Source organism: Littorina saxatilis, linkage group LG5 (assembly GCF_037325665.1).
Source record: "Littorina saxatilis isolate snail1 linkage group LG5, US_GU_Lsax_2.0, whole genome shotgun sequence".
Taxonomy (NCBI): Eukaryota; Metazoa; Mollusca; class Gastropoda; order Littorinimorpha; family Littorinidae; genus Littorina; species Littorina saxatilis.
This window is the reverse complement of record NC_090249.1, coordinates 18,586,537-18,603,776: the sequence shown is the minus strand read 5'-3', so window position 1 is coordinate 18,603,776 and position 17,240 is coordinate 18,586,537. Positions and strand designations below refer to the sequence as shown.

General features: G+C 40.3%; 1 protein-coding gene across 3 annotated transcripts in view; it reads left to right on the top strand.

The window, feature by feature from the left end:
• Positions 1-17,240, top strand: part of LOC138966477 (nardilysin-like) — a 76,561-nt gene extending 59,321 nt beyond the window's left edge. For all 3 annotated transcript variants that reach the window (XM_070338737.1, XM_070338738.1, XM_070338739.1), the window contains 14 exons: positions 1,300-1,340; positions 1,558-1,633; positions 1,864-1,915; positions 3,086-3,169; positions 4,784-4,850; positions 5,549-5,676; positions 6,126-6,285; positions 10,150-10,224; positions 12,242-12,385; positions 13,785-13,921; positions 14,217-14,307; positions 15,256-15,372; positions 15,654-15,746; positions 16,296-17,240. In XM_070338737.1, the coding sequence (XP_070194838.1) occupies positions 1,300-1,340; positions 1,558-1,633; positions 1,864-1,915; positions 3,086-3,169; positions 4,784-4,850; positions 5,549-5,676; positions 6,126-6,285; positions 10,150-10,224; positions 12,242-12,385; positions 13,785-13,921; positions 14,217-14,307; positions 15,256-15,372; positions 15,654-15,746; positions 16,296-16,508 (1,478 nt within the window). In that variant the 3' untranslated portion in view covers positions 16,509-17,240. The remainder of the gene's footprint in view (positions 1-1,299; positions 1,341-1,557; positions 1,634-1,863; positions 1,916-3,085; positions 3,170-4,783; positions 4,851-5,548; positions 5,677-6,125; positions 6,286-10,149; positions 10,225-12,241; positions 12,386-13,784; positions 13,922-14,216; positions 14,308-15,255; positions 15,373-15,653; positions 15,747-16,295) is intronic.

Sequence of the window (17,240 nt, the reverse complement as noted above, 5' to 3'; positions counted from 1 at the left end):
ATGATATCCCCGGACGTTTTTTTCATTTTTTCGATAAATGTCTTTGATGACGTCATATCCGGCTTTTTGTAAAAAGTTGAGGCGGCACTGTCACACCCTCATTTTTTAATAAAATTGATTGAAATTTTGGCCAAGCAATCTTCGACGAAGGCCGGACTTCGGTATTGCATTTCAGCTTGGTGGCTTAAAAATTAATTAATGACTTTGGTCATTAAAAATCTGAAAATTGTAAAAAAAATATTTTTTTTATAAAACGATCCAAATTTACGTTCATCTTATTCTTCATCATTTTCTGATTCCAAAAACATATAAATATGTTATATTTGGATTAAAAACAAGCTCTGAAAATTAAAAAAAAAAAAAATTATGATCGAAATTAAAATTTTCGAAATCAATTTAAAAACACTTTCATCTTATTCCTTGTCGGTTCCTGATTCCAAAAACATATAGATATGATATGTTTGGATTAAAAACACGCTCAGAAAGTTAAAACGAAGAGAGGTACAGTAAAGCGTGCTATGAAGCACAGCGCAACCGCTACCGCGCCAAACAGGCTCGTCACTTTCACTGCCTTTTGCACTAGTGGCGGACTACGTTCAATTTCATTCTGTGAGTTCCACAGCTTGACTAAATGTAGTAATTTCGCCTTACGCGACTTGTTTAGTTTTCCAGGCATGGTACTCTTCCGCCGATCGGCGGAAAAATCCGGAAAAAAAAAAGGAAAAAAAAAGAAAAAAAATCTGCTGATTGACTTGAGATTATTCTTTTTTCTTACTCAAGCCTTGTTATCTTTCACTTATATCCCTCTCAGCTTCAAGGAGAGGGCACTAAACACATTTGAATTAGTAAAAAGTCGTCAGCTTCAGGGGGCGTTGCTCCCTGACCCCCACAAAGGGGCGCTGCCCCTTGACCCCGCCAAGGGGCCTGAGCGGCCCCCTGGACCCCCGGCTTTATTTCAGCTGAAATTGCCATTCCTTCAGTACCATGCCTGGTTTTTTTAAAAGCCGTATGATATTTACCACGTGTTGAGTAGCGGTAGTGACGTAGTACACACCAATGGGAGATTACTCCCCTGGGTTGTGCCCATTGCTACGTTTACACTTTTTGTGGTGGGGTTGCTTCCCTTTAAAATTGTTTAAGACGGGTAGCCTTTTCAGACATTAGCATCTCAGACTGCGTCAATGCTTTATGTGATTCGGGTAAGTATATTAATCAAATGAAAATTTACTCATAAAATTTTCGATTTATGATGATGGTTGTGTAGCGTCTTATTCTCTATATTTCTTTTTCTATTTGCAGCTACGAATTTGGACTTACTGTTTGTTGAAGGAGCAGCTGAGGTAAGAGTCCCTGGTTCTGTGCATAAGTGTGTTTGTTTGAAGTGTGTGTTTGCAAGCGTGAACTACATGTGAGTGTGTGTGCACGTGCATGTGTGTGCGTGTCTTTCTTTTTTGTGCCTTTATTACATTTCCCTGATCTTCAGGGAGATTCAACCTCTGTACAATGAAGTATGACAAGGTCTCTCTTTCTATTGTCTTGTGAATGTGTGTGTTGCAGTACCCAACTCAGGTACTGGACAATGAGTTTTGTCGTATGTGGTACAAGAAAGACAAAAAGTTCAAAATGCCAAAAGGTAAGTAAGCAAAGCCTTATTGTTCTACAGTTATGATGGCTGCATGTCTGGACAATCTGTTTGTCTGCTCTCTCTCTCTCTCTCTCTCTCTCTCTCTCTCTCTCTCTCTCTCTCTCTCTCTCTCTCTCTCTCTCTCTCTCTCTCTCTCTCTCACATTACAATGATTTTACCAATTTCTTTTTCTTTTTACTCTTTGGTTGCATGTTGCTAACTGTTATTGATGATTTCAGGCTTCATTATGCTGCATCTGATGACTCCCATGGTGTCGAACAGCGTGTCCAAGTGAGTTTTCTCAGTCCGACGCTCACCCCTCTTGTTTGCTACCTGTCTTTTATAGAGGGGACTGCATAGGGTTCTTTGAGACTGCAGAACCTGCATTGATTCATTGATTTATTGATGGATGGCTCGATTGATTGATTGATTAATTGATTGATTAATTGGTTTGCCTGTTGTTGGTATTTTAATAGTTTTAATGGATTAATTTATTTGTTAATGAATTAAGAACTCAATTGCAAAAATAAGTCATTTGAATAATCAATCAATGAATCAATCAGATAATTAATTAAGTACATTTTATTAATTGTATCAGGTAACTGTCCTTTTGGACAGTGTCTGCAATGAACAGCAATGAACAGATTTCTGAAAATGGAATGCACTTTGTGATCTTTTCTCACGGAAATTATTTAAATTTTAAAATTAGAGCCATGACCTCAAAAGCCAGTCAAATCTTGCCTTGACAGCAGCCTCTATTTGAGGCTACAAAATCATATGATGGATGAGCGTAAACATTAAGCAGAAATGTCAAATAAGCCATGTTTTGGGGGACTGCAGTTAAAATAGCTGTACATCAATTAAATGAAAGACACAAAACCTAAAAAAAAACAAAATGACTTGGTGAGACATATATTAAAAACTGAAAGAGATCTTAACTCACTAAGACAAGGACAGCACAAATAAATGTGTCAGGCTTTTGCCTATGAATGTGGTCCCGAAGGAGCCTTTATAGGCGAAAGCTTGACACATTTTTAACATCTCTTTGGTTTTTTAACAAACACCAAAACATTAGAAAGATAACCAGAAAGATATGCACAAAACATCAGATCAGCCCGAAGATTCTTCTGAAGATGAGGCGTGTCAGCATTGCAAGAATGAACATCTGTCCACAGAGGAGAAATGGCTAGATGGTTGCTTAGTTACCTGAAGCTTCTAACCTGCAGTAAAGGTGTGAGAACAGATGTCAATGTCAGTGGAACCGGACCAGCCATCAGATAAATGTGACCACCACCCCCTCCAAAATCCAAAATGAAAATTGCAGACAGATTATTTTAAAATGGAGGGACCACAGTATGATTTTATGATTTGCTATTGTACCATTGGCTGATGGAATCTCTTCTAAGACTTACTGCATCAGGAATTAATGGGTGACGCGTGCAGTTTCTCTGCCTGTTACAGCGCCACGCTCTCTGACCTCTACATCAACATTCTGCAGCAGCAACTGTTGGAGTCCTTGTACGCCGCTACTCTCACTGGATACGAGTAAGTCCTCTTTCTGTCAGGCTGCTTCCTGCGCTTTGGGTGAGGTGGGGAAAGTAAATGTGTGTTGGGGAGCCAGTCAACCCAAATCTCCCCGATTTGTAATTGTGAACTGTACCTGTGCCTGCACCTAACATGTTTTACAATACAGTTTAACCCAGGTGAGAGGGACACAAGAGTGTTACAGTGTAACCCAGGTGAGAGGGACACAAGAGTGTTACAGTGTAACCCAGGTGAGAGGGACACAAGAGTGTTACAGTGTAACCCAGGTGAGAGGGACACAAGAGTGTTACAGTGTAACCCAGGTGAGAGGGACACAAGAGTGTTATAGTTTAACCCAGGGGAGAGGGACACAAGAGTGGTTTTCTTCACATGCACAATGTATCTTTCACCAGACGGGGTTACATTCTTATTTACAAGGCCAAAATGCTTCAGCTTCTGCCTCCTGGACCCCCTAGCGTTATTAGTTTCGTTGAAACTCATTCTTTGAATGGATTGCCTGAGAGAGCAGGGTTTAAGATTTAGGGGTGAGGGGGAGGGTGGGGGAGTAGCTGCTTGTTCTTTTCTTGTTGTGGGCTTCAACTCTGGCATTTCCAGCATAACCTTGTGATGCTACCCTAAAGAAAGAGTGGAATCCTTTGGCACAGTGGCAATTAATACCATTGCCAGAGCTGATAATCTCATCCATGTCATTTGTGAATTATTTGGAGGACTAATGCCCAAAATCACTGCAAGAAAAATGTGGAAGACATAGTATTGCTGCTTACTTAGCTGCCATGTCCTGGTAAAATATTGATGAGTAAGTGGGAAGCATTGTGTGTGCTTCTGCTGCGAGCTTGTGATGCCTCCATTTTTGACTCACATGCGAAGCAAAAGTGAGTCTATGTACTCACCCGAGTCGTCCGTCCGTCCGGAAAACTTTAACGTTGGATATTTCTTGGACACTATTCAGTCTATCAGTACCAAATTTGGCAAGATGGTGTATGATGACAAGGCCCCAAAAAACATACATAGCATCTTGACCTTGCTTCAAGGTCAAGGTCGCAGGGGCCATAAATGTTGCCTAAAAAACAGCTATTTTTCACATTTTTCCCATTTTCTCTGAAGTTTTTGAGATTCAATACCTCACCTATATATGATATATAGGGCAAAGTAAGCCCCATCTTTTGATACCAGTTTGGTTTACCTTGCTTCAAGGTCAAGGTCACAGGAGCTCTTCAAAGTTGGATTGTATACATATTTTGAAGTGACCTTGACCCTGAACTATAGAAGATAACTGTTTCAAACTTAAAAATTATGTGGGGCACATGTTATGCTTTCATCATGAGACACATTTGGTCACATATGATCAAGGTCAAGGTCACTTTGACCCTTATGAAATGTGACCAAAATAAGGTAGTGAACCACTAAAAGTGACCATATCTCATGGTAGAAAGAGCCAATAAGCACCATTGTACTTCCTATGTCTTGAATTAACAGCTTTGTGTTGCATGACCTTGGATGACCTTGACCTTGGGTCAAGGTCACATGTATTTTGGTAGGAAAAATGTGTAAAGCATGTGAGTCGTATGGGCTTTGCCCTTCTTGTTGTCTTTGTTAAAGTATCTAAGTGTGCAGGTTTTCATTGGAGGTGCTTTCCACTGGCATGGTCTTTCATGTGGAGGGCTTCAGCTCTAAACTGCCGGTTTGTCAACACTTTTGTTAACTTTTAGAATTCTATGGGTGGGATTCTTCCTATTTAGGCCGGAAATCCGGATTCGATTATGGCCTCTTTTTGTTTCTCTTTTTATGTTTTTTTGTTGTGTGGTTGTTGTTGTTGTTGTTGTTGTTGTTGTGTGGTTGTTGTTGTTGTTGTTGTTGTGTGGTTCAGTTCAGGATTCATGACTTTTTTCAGTCCCACCCATGGAATTCTTTGAGAGAGACTGTGCTTCCTGTTTCCGTGCTGTTCCAATGTGTTTGTTATTCACAAGAATTGCTGTATGAATAATTATGAGCAGTATGTATGGAAAGATCATTTCTAATTGAGGAAGTGAATTATCGATGTTAATGGAGTAAGAGAGAAAAGGGAAGAAATAAAAGAAGATGTAGTCTTTTTCATCACATTTTGCTTTGTTTCAACATTAGTGAAGATGATGTTAATGATGATAATGTGTTGTTATTGAGTGTGTGTATATATGTGTGTGTGTGTGCGTGCGTGCATCAGTGTTTGTGTGTAAGCAATTCGGTGAGCAATCTGTACTTTGTTGTGTTTGAATGTGCAAATGTACTCAAGCAAAGCAACATTCCAGTGTATTGCACGTGGTTGTAAAACAATCTTATGTCATGTCTTATGAGGTCATGATGATGATTATGTTTGTTTGTCTATTTGTCTTTTGTTGACAGCGAGTTCTGGAACTTATCGTGAATCACATGTCAGAGTTCACAGTGACACAGGAACTCTTCAACGCTGTCAAGTGCCAGCTGAAGAAATGCTACTACAACGAAATGATCAAGACATACGAATTTGCCAAGTAGGTTGTATTGTAAAATGTTGTTGATATGTTTTTGTGTTTGTAAAGTTAAACCTGCTCTTGATAACGGCTACCTGCCCATAACGTATACCCAAAAGAATCCCCGTCATTGTTCTTTCCCATCAAAATCTGAAAACGGATAGACTGTCAACGTTCCAAAATTCAGAATCAAAAAGTAAGAATGGTATGTTCTTGGAACGTTTATTGTATGACAAAACAAAATGTTAAATTCACGTTAGTTCTACCCGGCGGTCTTTTCAGTGCACTGACAGACAAACACTTACGATGCAGATAATAAACTTTTCTGAGGAATTGTCCAAGAAACTTGATCAAAAGACACAAGCGAGGGAAGCGAGGCCTTATCATTATCTGTATCATAAATGTTTGTCAGGGATCATTCACTGTAATTATTTTACATGTACTGTCATTTTATCTTTGGTTTGCTTCAGGATGTTGCGATTTGCGCTGACGGAGCCGTCCAACCCCCCTTTACCAGATCGTTACCAGGTGACAGGCAGCCTGACACTGGACATGCTGTTGGAGTTCCACCAAAAAATCATGGACGGCCTCTACGTTGAGGGTCTGGTCACCGGAAACTTCTCTCCGCAGGTTAACAGCTGAGGAATTTTCTAGAGAGAGAAAATTGTTTGTGTGTTCGGGGGGGGGGGGGGGGGGGGGGGGGATTGTGTGGGTGTTTGTGTGTGAGATTGTGTGTTGGTGTGTGTGGGTGGGATTGTGTGGGGTTGGTGTGTGTGTGGGGGGGTGGGATTGTGTGGGTGGGTGTGTGGGAGGTATGTGAATGTGTGAACGTGTGGGGATTGGTCGGTGTTTGTGTGGGTGTGGTGGGTCAGTGAGTTGGTGGTGCTTGTCAATCAATATCAATATGAGGCTTATATCGCGCGTATTCCGTGGGTACAGTTCTAAGCGCAGGGATTTATTTTTTTAATATTTTTTTAATTTTATGCAATTTATATCGCGCACATATTCAAGGCGCAGGGATTTATTTATGCCGTGTGAGATGGAATTTTTTTACACAATACATCACGCATTCACATCGGCAAGCAGATCGCAGCCATTTCGGCGCATATCCTACTTTTCACGGCCTATTATTCCAAGTCACACGGGTATTTTGGTAGACATTTTTATCTATGCCTATACAATTTTGCCAGGAAAGACCCTTTTGTCAATCGTGGGATCTTTAAAGTGCACACCCCAATGTAGTGTACACGAAGGGACCTCGGTTTTTCGTCTCATCCGAAAGACTAGCACTTGAACCCACCACCTAGGTTAGGAAAGGGAGGAGAAAATTGCTAACGCCCTGACCCAGGGTCGAACTCGCAACCTCTCGCTTCCGAGCGCAAGTGCGTTACCACTCGGCCACCCAGTCCACACTTGTGTGCATGTCTGTATACATGTGTATCTGTGTGTTTGTGTCTGTTTGTGTGGATGTCTATATCTGGGGTCTGGCACAATTAGCCTATTTATGTCAAAACCATGCTGATTGGAGCTCATTCACTGAAGCGCCGATGGCGTGTCTCCACTGGTCAATGTAAAAAACAAAAAATAAATCTTTACTCATCAAGACAGCACAAAAACATCGTCAAAGATTTTGCCTTGGAGGCTTCTCTTCAATATTAAAGTAAAAGGTGAACCAAAAAGCAAAATGAAAACCTTGACGCTGTTTTTGTACTGTCCGTGTCTTGTTGAGTAAAGATTTCTTTTGTTTTTGAGTCACTTGAGAAAAAGTGACTCTATGTAATCGGTCAGTGTTAGTCTGTCCGGCCGGCCGTCCGGCCGGCCGTCCGGCCGGCCGTCCGTAGACACCACCTTAACGTTGGACTTTTCTCGGAAACTATCAAAGCGATCGGGCTCATATTTTGTTTAGTCGTGACCTCCAATGACCTCTACACTTTAACGATGGTTTCGTTGACCTTTGACCTTTTTCAAGGTCACAGGTCAGCGTCAAAGGAAAAATTAGACATTTTATATCTTTGACAAAGTTCATCGGATGTGATTGAAACTTTGTAGGATTATTCTTTACATCAAAGTATTTACATCTGTAGCCTTTTACGAACGTTATCAGAAAAACAAGGGAGATAACTAGCCTTTTCTGTTCGGCAACACACAACTTAACGTTGGGCTTTTCTCGGAAACTATAAAAGTGACCGGGCTCAAATTTTATGTGAACGTGACTCATTGTGTTGTGAATAGCAATTTCTTCCTGTCCATCTGATGCCTCATATAATATTCAGAACTGCGAAAGTGACTCGATCGAGCGTTTGCTCTTCTTGTTTTCTTAGCATTTGTCTCACCAACAGTCTTTTTTATATTTAGTCAAGTTTTGACTAAATATTTTAACATCGAGGGGGAATCGAAACGAGGGTCGTGGTGTATGTGCGTGTGTGTGTGTGTCTGTGTGTGTGTGTAGAGCGATTCAGACTAAACTACTGGACCGATCTTTATGAAATTTGACATGAGAGTTCCTGGGTATGAAATTCCCGAACGTTTTCTTCATTTTTTTGATAAATGTCTTTGATGACGTCATATCCGGCTTTTCGTGAAAGTTGAGGCGGCACTGTCACGCCCTCATTTTTCAACCAAATTGGTTGAAATTTTGGTCAAGTAATCTTCGACGAAGCCCGGACTTCGGTATTGCATTTCAGCTTGGTGGCTTAAAAATTAATTAATGACTTTGGTCATTAAAAATCTGAAAATTGTAAAAAAAAATAAAAATTTATAAAACGATCCAAATTTACGTTTATCTTATTCTCCATCATTTGCTGATTTCAAAAACATATAAATATGTTATATTTGGATTAAAAACAAGCTCTGAAAATTAAATATATAAAAATTATTATCAAAATTAAATTGTCCAAATCAATTTAAAAACACTTTCATCTTATTCCTTGTCGGTTCCTGATTCCAAAAACATATAGATATGATATGTTTGGATTAAAAACACGCTCAGAAAGTTAAAACAAAGAGAGGTACAGAAAAGCGTGCTATCCTTCTTAGCGCAACTACTACCCCGCTCTTCTTGTCAATTTCACTGCCTTTGCCATGAGCGGTGGACTGACGATGCTACGAGTATACGGTCTTGCTGAAAAATGGCATTGCGTTCAGTTTCATTCTGTGAGTTCGACAGCTATTTGACTAAATATTGTATTTTCGCCTTACGCGACTTGTTTTATATTTAGTCAAGTTTTGACTAAATATTTTAACATCGAGGGGGAATCGAAACGAGGGTCGTGGTGTATGTGTGTGTGTGTGTGTGTGTGTGTGTGTGTCTGTCTGTGTGTGTGTGTAGAGCGATTCAGACTAAACTACTGGACCGATCTTTATGAAATTTGACATGAGAGTTCCTGGGTATGAAATCCCCGAACGTTTTTTTCATTTTTTTGATAAATGTCTTTGATGACGTCATATCCGGCTTTTCGTGAAAGTTGAGGCGGCACTGTCACGCCCTCATTTTTCAACCAAATTGGTTCAAATTTTGGTCAAGTAATCTTCGACGAAGCCCGGGGTTTGGTATTGCATTTCAGCTTGGTGGCTTAAAAATTAATTAATGACTTTGGTCATTAAAAATCGGAAAATTGTAAAAAAAAATAAAAATTTATAAAACGATCCAAATTTACGTTTATCTTATTCTCCATCATTTGCTGATTCCAAAAACATATAAATATGTTATATTTGGATTAAAAACAAGCTCTGAAAATTAAATATATAAAAATTATTATCAAAATTAAATTGTCCAAATCAATTTAAAAACACTTTCAGCTTATTCCTTGTCGGTTCCTGATTCCAAAAACATATAGATATGATATGTTTGGATTAAAAACACGCTCAGAAAGTTAAAACAAAGAGAGGTACAGAAAAGCGTGCTATCCTTCTTAGCGCAACTACTACCCCGCTCTTCTTGTCAATTTCACTGCCTTTGCCATGAACGGTGGACTGACGATGCTACGAGTATACGGTCTTGCTGAAAAATGGCGGCTACTTGACTAAATATTGTATTTTCGCCTTACGCGACTTGTTTCTTTTTTTTTTTAAATTACCACTTGGCTATATATATAGCTTAGCTTGCCTCACCTTCAAGGAATACAACTTTTCCACAGCCAAACCCTGATAGTGATTTCAGAGATTTGTCTATTTCTAAGTTTGTACAGTGGTACCTGTGATGTGAGGCCCTTCTGATGAGCGGACACCTCCCTTGAAAGGACACCTCATGTTGTCCCTGAGTTTATTATCTTGACTAAAGCATACTTGCCGTGACAGGCCACCTGCAATGTAGGGACACTTTTGGCTGGTCCCAAGGGTGTCCTTTCATCGCAGGTACTACTGTAAATGTATTTGTTTAATGGGTACCAAAAGGTTGTAAGATGTTTTTGGTCTGTTTGTTTTTGTGTGTGTGTGTGTGTGTGTGTGTGTGTGTGTGTGTTTGTTTAAAACATGATGTGTGTTTATTTGTTACAGCATGCTGTGAATGTGGGAGAGTTTGTACAGAAGAAGCTGTGTCGCAAGCCAGTGCCGGCGAAAAAGCTACCTATGGTGAGTTTGGGTTATAATCTTACATTACTACTCCATAGTTGCCAACCCTCATGATAGAATTTGGAATTTTCCAATTTTGTTTCCAGTTTTGATTTTCCCAATAATTGCAGTAATTTTTTCATCTCTGTGGACAAAATCCCCAAACATTTAGGTTATCTCGGAAGTTTTTAAAGCTAGACCTCTGAAACTGTGCACACATTTAGGGTTTGATGATCTCAGGAAGTGATTGCAGTTTGGTTGACCCATGTCAAATTTTGGGGTCACAGCAGGGTCATGTTCGTTTCCTAAAATCTGAACGTTGAGGTTATCTCAGGCGTTTTTGAAGCTAAAGCTTTCAAACTTTTAACACTTCAAGGGTTTGATAATCTACTGACTTGACCCTAGTTTGGTTGACCCTTGTCACATTTTGGGGTCACAGCGGGGTCATGTTTGTAAATGCTTTACATTGAGGTTTTCTCAGTTATTTTGGGAGCAAAAGCCTCAAAATTTAAAACAATTGTAGGTGTTGGTAATTAGCAGGCATGACCAAAATGTGGCTTGTTTTCATCAAATTTTCGAGTCCCAGCATGAAAATGTTTGCTGGAAAAGGTTTTCACCACTAAAAATGTCCACTGAGCTATCAGGACTGGGTGGCCGAGTGGTAACGCACTTGCGCTCGGAAGCGAGAGGTTGCGTGTTCAGGCCTGGGTCAGGCCGCAATTTTCTCCCCCCTTTCCTAACCTAGGTGGTGGGTTCAAGTGCTAGTCTTTCGGATGAGACGAAAAACCGAGGTCCCTTCGTGTACACTACATTGGGGTGTGCACGTTAAAGATCCCACGATTGACAAAAGGGTCTTTCCTTGCAAAATTGTATTGGCACAGATAAAAATGTCCATCAAATACCCGTGGGACTGGGAATAAAGTAAAAAAATTCCATCTCACACGGCATTAAGTCTCAGGAAACATGAATACACGCATGCAGGAAAAAAAAAATATGGGTAGCGCCGTATGTATGGCAGCTCGCTTTCCCCGGGGAGAAAGCAGCCCGAATTTCCATGAGGGTAACCTCACTGGACTGTAAATCTTATCCAATCCAATCCAATCCAATCAAGGATATAAGTCTTGACCTCATCAAGCTATGATGTTATTGTTTGATTTGGTCACAGTCTTGGCTAGACTCTTGGTGATGACATCATGTTATGATGTCATAGTGTCAGAAATGAGGTCACTCAAGTGTCTGAGTGCACATGTATGTTTTGTCTTGGCCAGCAAAAATTAATTTGGTCAAAGAATTATTTTTCTTGTAAATTAAAATCACTTGTTGAGTATGAGGCTAGTGGTGGTGGTGCGAAGGGGGTCAGAGTGCTGCAAGTTTGTATAGGTGGGGTATTCTCAGGGTTCGATTACTGAATGGATTGACACTGGTGACATTGGGATCCATTTTGTGTCAATAAGTCAGAAGGGAATGTTCTCTTGAACATTATTTTGTGAAGCTGTTACAGCAGTTTTTAATTAATTTTGTTTTAAGTGGCGGGTTGGGGGGGGGGGGGGGGAGGGGGGTAACACACAGAGGAATCCTCCTTTTCAGACCTAAAAAAATAAAAATTAAAATCATGTCTTCAAACTTTTAGAGTTTATGAATAGAAAATCTAAGAAAACTGGGTCTTGAATGGGCTAATCGGGGGGGGGGGGGGGGGGGGTGGACGTGGCTAAAAAGGAGGGAGTCTGCTATTGTGTAGGATGGTAGGGGGAGGGGAGGGGTAAGAAGGGAGGGAGTCGTCTATCGGATGGGGAGGGGGGGGGGGGGTCTTAAAGGGAAGGGAGTACATCTTATTTGGGGGGAGAAAGAGTTGGGGTCTAAAAAAAGAGGGGTTCCACTGTAATGGGAAATGACGAAGGAGAGTCATGTAAGCATTTGCTTGTCTTGTTTGATAAAAAAAAAGTTAGAGAGTATCAGGCGTATTTCAGTGAAATAGCTTGACTGAATGGTTTATCACGCCTCGTCGCTCTTGTTTTCATTCTATCTGTTGTCATGACAGAAGCGTCTGCTGAGGATACCCCCCGGAGACTGGCACTGCCGTGTTCGAGCCGTCAATCCCACTGACACCAACTCCTGTGTCACAAGCTACTACCAGCAGGGGCCTGGAACCATCAGAGACTCCTGTTTGAACGAGCTGCTCTCTGTAAGTACTGGAAACACTGTTGGTGAGAGCTCATTAAAAATGATAAAGAGACAGGGCATCATAGCAGAGGAAGAAACTTAATTGATGAAGTTGATCAGAACTGTTTATTTGTGTACAGTGGAACCCCCCTTTTAAGACCTCCAAAAATCTGAGAAAATGAGGTCTAAAAAAAGGCGGGAGTCTTAAAATGGAGGTAAATGTACAGAGGTTATGAACAGAAAATCTAAAAAAACAGGGTCTTGAGGGAGGGAGTCTTAAATTGGGTTGTTTTAAAAGGGGGGGGGGGGTTCCTCTGTACTGAAAACACTGTTGGTGAGAGTTAATTAAAAGTGATAAAGAGACAGGGGCATCGTAGCAGAAGAAAAAACTTAATTTCTGAAGTTGATCAGAACTGTTTATTTGTGTATGTATTTAATTATAATTTATATTCAATTTTCTTAAGCTCTTGGAACTATTGTTGGATCTGACACATGAATATAAACTTATGATTATTTTAGTATTATTAATTGTGTTGTGTTTAACAGAGATGGCATAAGCTGGTAATTTGCTGTATTTTTAGATGCTGCGCAAGCCAATCTTCATGATTGTTTGTTAATAGTGATTTGTAACTATGGCGAGGGTAATCACTCTAAGACCATGACATTGTGTTAGTGAAAGTGTGAACGAAACTCTTGATGGTGTCTAGTTTCATTGAACCACTATAATGTTCATTATCATCATCGTCATCCTCATCATCATCATCATCATTGTCGTTATCATCATCATCATCATCATGAGTGATGAGTTCAGCTTTATGATAGCTCCCTCTTATTAGTGTAATGTAATAGCATACATATGTGTTATAACATATTAACATTTACATACAATGAGCTACTTCTTTGTCTTTGTTGTTCTAGTGTGCAAATATTTGTTGTACTTGAAGAATGCTTTAGATACATCATGGGTGCAAAAAACACATGCAAACTGGAGATTGTAGTCTCTTTTTGACGAGACTTGAGACGGACAAACTCTTGGCCCATGTAACCTTGTCCTTGAAATAATCCAGAAAATACTGAAGTCAGTAACTCGAGCTTTAATTTTATTATTAGTTCACAACAAAAATCTGTGTTTTGCTCATGTTATGTAAAGGTTACATCCTTGCTGATAGCTTGCAGGAATGATATTAAATACATGTCTCAACAGTGTGTAAGAAATTATTCTTGCCTACTGTCTCCACATGGATAAAAAATTAAAATGCGTACAGGCTATCAGCTGTGATGTGAAAAGCATGTTAACCTGACTGACCTCTCCATTATTTATTCATTTTTGAAAATTCTTTTGCGTGGGAAATGTTGCAGCTGTGTTGTTTGGCTATGACAGAGTATGTTCAGGTAGTAATAGTATGCTCTTCCACTTTCAGGCGAAGATGAAAGAACCCTTGTTCAACAAATTGCGCACAAAACAGCAGCTGGGTTACGGCGTCTTCTGTCAGCCACTCTGTTCCAATGGCATTCTGGGATTTTCTATCACGGTTGAGACGCATGCCAACAAGTTTGGGTATGACAAAGACATTTTCACTCAGTGGCCTAATTGTGTATAACACCAAAGGGCACAAAAGCAGTGCTGTTGTTGACTTAGTAATTGTAATGTGTCCTCTGTTTTCTTCAGCTTAAGTCATTTTGAAGAACTTGTGGATTGCATTATTTGTTAAGCATGCTTGCCAAAGTCAAACAATCATGTAGATGTAAATGTGTCCACTCATAAAAAGGTGAATTATCCTTGTTTCAGGATCAAACAATCATGTAGATGTAAATGTGTCCACTCATAAAAAGGTGAATTATCCTTGTTTCAGGATGTCAGAGGTTGCCCAGCGCGTGAATAGATTCATGATGCGTTTCCAGAAAACCCTGAACAAAATGAACAAAGTCCAGTTCCAGGATCTGGTAAGTTCACTCAAATTTTAACATGACAAAAGCTAAAGGTCACCAATTGACACAAGCCAGTGGCTTCATGGTTACTGCATAACTCTGCAATGTCTCTGCTCCAGGATTGGATTACTGGATCAAGTGGTTACTGCATAACCCTGCAGTGTGTCTGGTTGGATTACAGAAACCAGTGGTTTAGTGGTTACTGCCTAACTCTGCAATGTCTCTGCTCCGGGACTGGATCACTGGATCCAGTGGTTAAGTGGTTACTCGCTGCATAACCCTGCAGCGTATCTGGTTGGATAACTGGATCCAGCGGTTTAGTGGCACAACTCTGCCGTGTTTCTGCTCCAGGGTTGGATCACTGGTCATAGCAGGGCAGGAGAGAAATTAAAACTTTATCCATGTCAAATTGACATGCCCTGACTTGTTGATACTTGTCCCACCTTCACATGCACAACACAACACAGATCATTGCGCTTTTAAAGATTGCATACTCTCTTTTTGGTAGCAGGAAGCCGGCTGCGGTTGACTTTATCAGAACACACTTACAACACTGCATGTTCCATCCTTCAAAGAGTACAAGCAATGGGGATAAAAACAGTTCTTATACCATTAATGCTACTAGGATTCATTTACTTGAGTTAATTTGCCAAAAAGGCAATGACAGTTTCAGCAATTTTCTGAAGTTTAGGACAGTCCTTGGCATCTCCTTTCCCTTAACCTGAAAAATCTTAGCAGCTCTGTCAACATGATGGCGTTTTAATCACTTCAAGCATCATAACTTTGTTTGGACAGCCGATGCCAGACAATGCCCATGCATACACATTTTGATTGATGCCAAAATCGCAAAATTATACTGAAGAGGTCACCATGACCATCATGTTTGAAAGGTATTGTTGATAGTGCACCATATAGCTTTAGCTACTTACAGGTGTGTGCATGGCCTTGTCCCTGTGTGTGCAGGTGAGGTCATGTGTTGTAGCTAAACAAGTGGAGGACACACAGCTGGGAGACGAGACCAGTCGCTACTGGCAGGAGATTCTGGACAGGTACTACGTCTTTGATCGACAGGAAAGAGAGGTACGTTTGTCCTTGAAATCAGACAAACTAACAGACAGGCAGACATGCAAACATTTACATAACATTAACAGAAGTAATTGTACAGAATGTGTTTGCCTTTCTGGCACTATGTTCTTTGGTTAACAGGAAAAGAGGTGTGTTTACCCACACACATAAAGAAGACAGTTGTGATGGATGGACACTGATTTAAATTCAGCAGAATTGTAGTGAAATTATTTGCTTTTGTGCGTCTTTAATTCGCATGAAACTTAATTTCAAACCCTGTCATTATTGTTTTTCAGATCTCCACATTGAGAAGCATCACATTCCATGACCTGAAAACCTGGTACTATAATAAGTACCTGGAGTCTTCTCATCGCCATATCAGCTTTCAGGTATGCAAGCCAGTTGCAAGTAAAGTGTACTGTACATGCTTCATTTTCTTCTGTTGGTTTATTTGTTTGTTAGTTGAACTTTTGGCTCACCAGAATAATTTGTATGGGTAATGAGCAGTTGAGGTTTTCACAGATGTTTTTTGAAGCTAGATCTTTGAAACTTTGCAAATTTCTTGGGTTTGATGACCTCGAGACATAACTCAAGTCCGGTACAGAAAACTCGCTGGGAAGACGCAGGTGAGGCAATCTTTTGCAAAGCAGTCAAAAGATTGCCTTGCTTGCTTCTTCCCAGCAAGTTTCTTGGAACATTTTCTCAGTTGAGTATATTATCTGCATCAGAATGAAGTGTTTGTCTGTCTGTCCACTGGTTCAAAGATAAGTGATTGTAACGTTTTGTTTTGTCATAAACTAAACGTTCCAATAACATACCATTCTTGTGTTTTGATTCTTAAATCATATGGGTTTCATCTTCCACATTTTTTTTGGTCCCTGACAGTTTTTTATTATGACACATTTGTTCAGGTAGCCACATTCCATCTTCTTTTTCAGGTGGAAGGTAGCAAGCACCTAGAAATGGACATGGAAGCACAGTGCACTGCAGAGCATCAGGGGATTGCACTCACCTCTGCCGCTGCACGCGGGGACAATCAGAATTACTTGAAACTGATCGCAGAGGACTCGGATGGGCCACAGTTCATCAAGGATTTGGTCAAATTCAGGGAAGGTCTGCAATTGTACCCTGTGTCAAAAATTGTGACCTAGGGTTGAGAGAAAGTCTTCCTTTGTTCGTGATTTGGAAAATGGTGAACTCGGGTTTCGAGAAAACCTGCCTTTGTACTTTATTTGGAAAATGGTGAGCTAGGGTTTGAAGAAAGCCTGCCCAACTTGTACTTTATTTGGAAAATGGTGCACTAAGGTTTAGAGAAAGCCTACCTTTGTACTTTATATGGAAAATGGTGAACTAGGGCTTAGAGAAAGCCTGCCTTTGTACTCTATGTCAAAAATCATGACCTATGGGGCTGAGAGAAAGCCTGCCTTTTTACCTATCTCATAAAGAAAGCCTACCTTTGTACCAGCTATCTTGAAAATTGTGAACTAGGGCTGAATCCAATGTGTCCAAGGAAAAATCAGAAGAGCCAGGCTTGGCTTTGTGGTGATTTCAGAAGAAAGTTTCTCCAATGTCTGATAGTTGATTTTGAAACAAAAGAAGGTTCTTCCAGTGAATGAGGGTTTGCAAAAAAACTGCTGCAGCTTTGGAGAATTAAGACTCAAGAGGTGCCAATCAGGGGGTTTGTGTGTGGTGATATTCATCTGAAGAATCAACTATAAAGAGCAGTTGTAAGCAGGCGGATTGGTTGGATCAATCATTGATGTGCGTGGATCACCACAGGTTTGCCTTGGTATATATAGTGTTCAAATAGTCACATCCTCAAAATGAGTCCTATGGTAGATGGTTCACAGGAATATAATTGTGGGATGGGGGTGATGGAAGTG